The 7,795-nt window shown below is 36.3% G+C and overlaps 1 protein-coding gene across 1 annotated transcript in view; it reads right to left on the reverse strand.

Annotated features, from left to right (window-relative positions):
• The window catches only part of Cdca2 (cell division cycle associated 2), a 53,990-nt gene extending 46,710 nt beyond the window's left edge, over positions 1 to 7,280 (reverse strand). The window contains exons 1-3 of the mRNA XM_076853480.1: positions 7,217 to 7,280; positions 6,939 to 7,121; positions 4,656 to 4,804 (exon numbers count right to left, since the gene is read on the reverse strand). Coding sequence (XP_076709595.1) covers positions 4,656 to 4,804; positions 6,939 to 7,121; positions 7,217 to 7,280 — 396 coding nt within the window. The remainder of the gene's footprint in view (positions 1 to 4,655; positions 4,805 to 6,938; positions 7,122 to 7,216) is intronic.
• Between the last annotated feature and the right edge of the window lie 515 nt (positions 7,281 to 7,795).

Here is a 7,795-nt window from a genome sequence, read left to right on the forward strand (position 1 = left end):
CAAAAATCCTGAACCACCTTGCTGTGTCTGGGCTGTAGTATAATGTTAGAGTACATGCCCAGCATGTGCAAAGCCCTGGGTTCAAACCTTGCACCACACACAAAAACAAAGAATTAGGGGCTGGGGATGTGGCTCAGGCGGTAGCACGCTCGCCTGGCATGCGTGTGGCCCGGGTTCGATCCTCAGCACCACATACAAACAAAGATGTGTGTCCACCGATAACTAAAAAATAAATATTAAAATTCTCTCTCTCTCTCTCTCTCTCTCTTTAAAAAAAAGAAAAAAAAAGAATTAAAAAAAAATTCTTCATACTAAAAATTGTTTACTCCAAATCTAAGAAATATAAAATAGCAGTTATAAAATTATAAGCATTATCAAAAATTTTAAAACTATCACTCTTAAAGATATATAGTTGGGGCTGGGGGCATAGCTCGGTGGTAGAGTGCTCGCCCAGCATGTGTGAGGCACTGAGTTCGATCCTCAGCACCACATTAAAAAGAAAGAAATAAAGTTATTGTGTCCATCACAACTAAAAAAATAAAAATAAAAAAACAAAAGCAAGAATTACAGTTTACTTTTCTAAAAACTACTTTCACCAGTACTTATTTTATTTATTTATTTATATATTTTTTCCTACTACCTTCTTTTTTCAGTGATGCTGGGAACTGAACCCATAGCCTTGGTACATGCAATGCAGACACTCTACCAAGTGAGCCATATCTTCAGCCCCCATTTATATATTTTTTAATAACTAAAAAAGCCTGTAGGCTGGGGATGTAGCTCAATGTTCAGCATTTGTCAGGCCCTGGGTTTAACTCTCAGCATGCACATATGCATGCATACCCCACCCCCCCACACAAACAAAACACTTTTAACAATGCTGTAAACTAAAAATGCACATCTCAAGTAATTTTTTAAATGAGCACACAATTATGATATGTTTTGGGGGGAGCTGCTTATAACTGTACATATAAATACATGCATATGTATACCCTTAAGGAAAAATGAGAGAAAAAGCAACAGCGGACAAATAGAAACTGTCTCAGACCAGGCAAAGCAAGAAACCAATCAACCTGCTACAGACCTCCAGAGCATCAGATGCTTCCCAAACCAGGGCCAATGGATGGACTGAAAACTGGAGGTATGTTAGAACTACATTAGGAGCATTAGAACACACAGATCTCACCATAAATAAGACTAGGCCATTGTGTTCTTGAGGGAACAGGGATATATAGGACTCCAGGAGCAGCTGAGGGACAGGGTTAATGCCTATACTGAAAAGAGAGGTGACCAAGGCTCTTCAATGAATAGTGATATTCCCACATTAACTTTTAGAGCTCTAGGACTCAGGTTTATACCACCAGGAATTCTTCTCAGGAAAGCAGATCAGCCAGAGAAAAGATTCATAGATTACATTTGTTTCCCCAGGGAAAAAGTGGCCCTGTTTGTCTTACATAGAAATTCACTAGTTAGCAAGCCCTGTCTGTGCACCTTGAATTCCCAAGCAGTTTTTCAAAGTGCCTGAGTCTTAAATACAAACATCTGAAGATTAACAGACATTTAAAGTGCTGAGAATAAGACAATCTAAAATACAGCCTGAAAAAAAAAAGGAACCTGATGAAAAAGAGATCTTGCAAGGCAAGGAAGAAAACCTCAACAAAACAATCCACAACAAAAGATATTCCATCATAAAAAGAAACATGAAAAGTCAGCCATCAAAATATTTGTTGAATAAATAAATGATCAGAGCTATTCAACTCTGTAAGGCAAAATACAATGGAGTAATGTTTTCAAATTTTTGATGGAAAATATTTCAACCTATATTCCTGTACCAAGAAAAACAATGTAATGTGTTAGTAGAATAAATCTATCAAATATGTGGCAATTCCAGAAAAATGAGATAGTAAATTAAGAAAAAGGAGACCAAGGAAATGGGATCCAAATGGAAGTGGAAAAGGTAATAACTAGGGATGGTATAAGAAGCTACAGAATGGTATCTGTCCAGCAAGCCTAGATGGCAACCAAGCCAGACAGGACGAAAAGGGCAAGACTCCAAGAAGAAAAGAAGACTGATAGACTCTTAAGGTTCACAGTTTTTGTCAAGTAAGGAAATGAGATATGTAGTAGATTAAAAGGAAAAAAAAGTACTTATTAACTCTGGAAAAACAAAAGTTGTGCAAGAAAGAAAACCACTGCATTGTACAGAACAGTTTCTGGAAAATGTGTACATTTAAGTAATGCATACCAAACCCTAATTTAAACAAAAATTGTACCTGATGGCACTGGAGAGAGAAAGGGGAAAGCATTAGGTTAGGTAGGTGAAGCACTATACTATACCAACTGTTTTGCTATAGTTATTTTCAGTAGTAATAACTATAGCAAAATCAAACCATTCCATGCATATTCTAGGAAATGCTGTAAGTACATTACATTTATTTATTAATCCTCAGAAAGTCCTTGCTATTATTATCACCTGATTTAAACTTGGGAACAAAGAATTTAAGTAATTTGTCAAAAGTCACAACTAATTACTAACAAAGCAAAGATAAAACCCAAGCAATAAAGCTTTAGACTCCATGCTTGTATCTACTGTAACAGCAGACCTCAACACGGTTTCCTACTCTTAAAAATCATCAAGTACTCTGAGCTATGTATGTTGGTTACATCTATTAGAAGTATTTTAACAGCCTTTTCAGAATTGTCAATCTTCTTTACTCAATAAAACTCAAAGATTTGTTAAAAGTTAATCACAACGTCACACACAAAATTCTACCAATTAATGTTTCATATTCTGTTATGTTAAAATCCAATCTACTTTGCAGTATAGAGGTTATCTTTTAACCATGCAAGTTTAAAAAATTTTTTTTGTTCTAATTAGTTACACATGGCAGTAGAATGCACTTTAAAACACCAAATGTAAATGGAGTATAACTTCTCATTCTTCTGGTTGTGCATGTACAATCACACCGGCCGTGTAGTATATATGCACACAGGGTAATAATGTCCAATTCTTTCTACTATTCCACTTACCCCCCCTGCCCCCTCCCTTTCCTTCAGCCTAATCCAAAGTAACTCTATTCTTCCCTAGCCCCCTCTCCCTTGTGAATTAGCATCCACATATCAGAGAAAACATTTGGGTTTTGGGGATTAGCTTACTTTGTTTAGCATGAATACTCTCCAGCTCCATCCATTTACGAATCTCCCTCAAACAAATAATTCTTACCAATGAGAAAATTTGCATTTGTAAGAATAAATTAGAATTTTAGAAACCATGTATCCACTACTATTAAGCCTGACAACTTTCTGAGAGATACTTCAATGGATCAGTAGGAATATTTATGAAGTATTTTACTATTGCCAAATAAAATGCATCAGTATTTGGAAGATAATATAGTGAATCAATACTTTCCAAATGACTGGGGCATACTGTTAAAAAATTTTGCATGGGCATACCTTTTCCACACATCCTCATCAACCCGTATTGTTGCTTATGTGCTTGATAATTGCCATTCTGACTGGAGTGAGATGAAATCTTAGAGTAGTTTTGATTTGCATTTCTCTGGTGAGACTGCAAATTGGTTGCACTATGGATATTCTTCAGAAAACTTGAAATGAAACCAGCATTTGATGCAGCTATCCCACTCCTTGGTTTATACCCAAAGGACTTAAAATCAGTGTACCACAGTGATGTAGCCACATCAATGTTTAAAGCAGCTCTCAACTCACGATAGCTAAACTGTGGAACCAACCTAGGTGCCCTTCAACAAATTAAAGGATAAAGAAAATGTATATGTATGTATACACACAATGGAATATTACTCAGCCATAAAGAAGAATGAAATTATGACTTGCTAATAAATGGATGGAACTGGAGACTATCATGCTAAGTGAAATAAGTCAGTCCCCCCAAACCAAAGGTTGAATGTTCTCTCTGATATGTGGATGCTAACACACAATGGGGTGAGGGAAAGTAGGAGAATAGAAAGTCATTGGATTAGTCAAAGGGGAATGAAGGGACGGGGGTGGGAACAGGAAAGACAGTAGAATGAATCGGACATAACTTTCTTATGTTCATACGTGAATACAGGACCAATGTAATTCCACATCATGTTCAACCACAAGAATGGGAAGTAATACGGGGCTAAGATTGTGGCTCAGTGGTAGAGTTCTCACCTACCCATGCATGAGGCACTGAGTTTGATCCTCAGCACCATGTAAATGAGAAATAGATATTGTGTCCACCTAAAACTAAAAAATAAATATTTTTAAAAAATGGGAAGTTATTTAAGTACATATAATGTCAAAATACATTCTACCATCATGTATAACTAAAAAGGACAACAACAAAAAAAATGTTTTTAAAGATTTTTAAAGCAGGAAAGAAAAAAGTTGGAAAACAATAAAACAGTGCCTCATCTCATTCTAGAAAAATAGACAAACTGAAAAATGTTAGTAAAATAAATAGAAAGCTCTTCTGGAAAGAAAACCATTTCAATCCAAGGCCACCTAACTCTTATCCATGTTTAACACTATCATTTAAGTTAACTGCAAATTCTCTGCAAGACACAGAAAACACACTACAAATCCAAACTTTCATAATAAACCAAAATATTTTCCTAACAGAATTCATGAAAGAATGTACAAGAAAACCATACTTGAAAGGGAGAATCCTGTGCCAAAGATGTTCTCTTAGCATTCTTTAAAATCCTCCGCTGAGCAATGAAACGAATCAGATGGTTTGTTTCAGGAGAGCCCCGGGTGCCAATTGAAGAACGTCGACGAGACTTTTTTGTAATGAAATTCTCTTATAAATTGGAACAAAACACAGCAATCATTAGTAATCATGTCCAAAGCTGGTGATGTACCAGCCTGAGAGAGAAAACATGACATGCTACACAATACTAAGTAGAGAATTATTGGCAAAGTAATTCTAACCATCATCAATTGGGTAGAAATCTTTGTTTTGTCCACTCATTTAGTCCATGCTCCTAAAATAGTGCCTGGCACATAGAAGGCATCTATGAAAGTTGTCGCAAGATACAATAACACATTTCATCTAGTAGTTTTATTTTTGTTCCGTATTTCCTGCATACAGAGGTAGGTAATGGTTTTCTTTTGACTAAGAACTCCTCCTTTTTTTGAATTAGTTTTATCCACAATGACAGAAAGATTACCTAAGCACCTGAATAGCAGTCCCCCTTTACCCATGATTTCAGTTACCTAGTTGGAAAATATTAAATGGAAAATTCCAGAAACAAACAATGCATAAATTTTAAATTGCATTGTATAACAGATGAAATCTCAAGTTCTCCAACTCCATCCTATCTAGGATATGAAACACCCCTTTGTCAGGCATGTCCAGCATACCCACACATTAAGTCACTTAGTAGCCACATGGGCTATTTAGATGGTCTGAAAGTATTTGTGTTCATGTAAACATTATTATACTTAATCATCGCCTGAAGCTTTTAATCATCGCCTGAAGCTCAAGAGTAGTGACGTTGGAAATTCAAACATACCAAAAAGAAGCTGCAAAGTGCTTCCTTTAAATGAAAAGCACAATAAGATGTTTAGAGAAACAGAACAACTTCATATGACTTACTACAGTAAAGTTATTAGTTAGTTGTTCTTAAGCTTTTACTCTACCTAATTTACAAGTTAAACTTTCCCACTGATACGCATGTACAGGAAGGAAAACAAGCACATACAGGGTTACATTCTATCTTCAGTTTCAGAAATCCACTGGGAGTCTTTGAATACATCCCTGTGGATAACAGCAGCAGGTTGTGAGGGTAGAGACCACTACTATGCTCTTTTGCTCTTAATTTTTCAAGGTAATTTTTTTTCTGAGATACCTACTTACCTTCAGCACACTACCCTAAATTTTGCCCTTTTGCCTGAGTACAAAACAGATCTCTAGCGTTTTACAGTCCTAAGAGTGACGTTCCTTTTTGCTTTTTTAAAATATTTTTTAGTTGTAGACAGACACAATACCTTTATTTGATTTACTTTTATGTGGTGTTAAGGATGGAACCCAGTGCCTCACACGCGCCAGTCAAGCATTCTACCACTGAGCCACAACCCCAGACCCAAGAGTGGTGAACACAGAACAACAACAAAAACAAACAAAAAAGAACACAGAACAGGTGCCACTTCAGCCTTGTCTCATACTTCTCGATAACAATTGGTCTCTCCAGTCTCCTGCTAACCTCCATTTCTAAATGTCATTCTCTAATCCAATTCTATTCCCATATTTCTTTCTTGTCCACCAAAGTCAGACTTCACTGGTGAATTTCATTTCTACTGCTTGAACACCAGCCCACGTCAATTTTCTGTTTGTAATTTTTAAAAGAGGCACATGCCAATCTATTATTGTTATTTTTTGAATTGATCCTCAACTTCCATTTATTTTTGCTATATATAAACATTAACGAACGACTATTCCTATTATACACCTTCTTAGACCCCCTTGTTGGGTCAAAAAGTGATTAACACAGTTTTCCAAGATGGGCACGGAACACACCTGATTTAGGATCATCATCAAGCTGGGTGCTCCAAGACCTTATTGCCCCCATCTGCCATGCTAGATGAGTTGGGCATATGCACTGAAGTCACCCAGGCCATGCTGCAAGCCTATAATCCCAGAAACCCAGGAGGCTGAAGCAAGAGGATTTCGAGGCCAGCCTCAATCTTTGTGAGACCCTGTCTCAAAAAATAAAAAGAGCTGGGATGTAGCTCAGTTGCAGAGTCCCTGGGTTCAATCCTCAGTACAAAAAATTAAAAAGGAAAAAAAAAAAAAAAAAAAGAATCACCTGAATAACCAAGTTTGCAGAGTCAATCAACTTAGACACCTATTGTAATAAGATGGAGAGAAACAACAAAACTAATTATACTAATGTGATATTTATACCTGAAAAGCAGTACAACAGAATGACAACTTTTCTTACCTGAAGAGTTCTTAACAGAGCTTTCAGGTGTAATTCCCAATTGTTCTATGGTTGCTGTGGAAAAATTCAAAGATGATTTAAAAGTATCTGGTGTGCAAAGATCAGGAGTCATTCCTGCTGCATGCTTCTGAGGAATCACAAGCTTTCCAGTTCCCAAAATGAAAGCAGCATTTTCTGAAATGGACAAGATGTTGTAGGGCATAAACATCTTTATCAAGATAAATACCTAAACCTTAAATTTCATGAAGAAGCAACAGATCACCACATACCAGCATTATTAATTGCCGACTCTTTGATTTCAGAAGGCTCCTTGTCTTTTGAATTAGTATCCATCTGGAAGACAAAATCTAAAGAAACAAAAAATAACCCACCACCAAAATTAATGTGGCTAGACTAAAATCCTTATTCAGGATTGAATGCCAATACAATTTATATCAGCATGAATAGACTTTTTTGAGGTATAATGGCACAACACTTAAAACCACCACCAATCTTCACACAATAATTTTAATCTTTGTGTCTGGGCTAGCACCATCTTGCACTCTGACATTCCTATGTGTACATAAGCAATTGCTTACACAAAAATAGATACTGCAATGTTTTCTTCTCGGATCATTTTTGCTCCAAATTACAATTACACGTCAGTATGTCGCCGATATACACAATTCACTTTCAACTGGGAAGTATGGCAACTTCCTTTGAGAGGGAGCTAACCCGTAATTCTAAATATTTTGATTTTTTTTTTTTATATATATATAGCTGCCATAAAAAGAGCTGTTGAGAGAGAAAGAAATGGAGTTACTGCTGTTCAGCTTGAAACAAAGCAGACCCCTCAATCTTTCTGGATA

The sequence above is a fragment of the Callospermophilus lateralis genome, chromosome 4, assembly GCF_048772815.1.
Source record: "Callospermophilus lateralis isolate mCalLat2 chromosome 4, mCalLat2.hap1, whole genome shotgun sequence".
Taxonomy (NCBI): Eukaryota; Metazoa; Chordata; class Mammalia; order Rodentia; family Sciuridae; genus Callospermophilus; species Callospermophilus lateralis.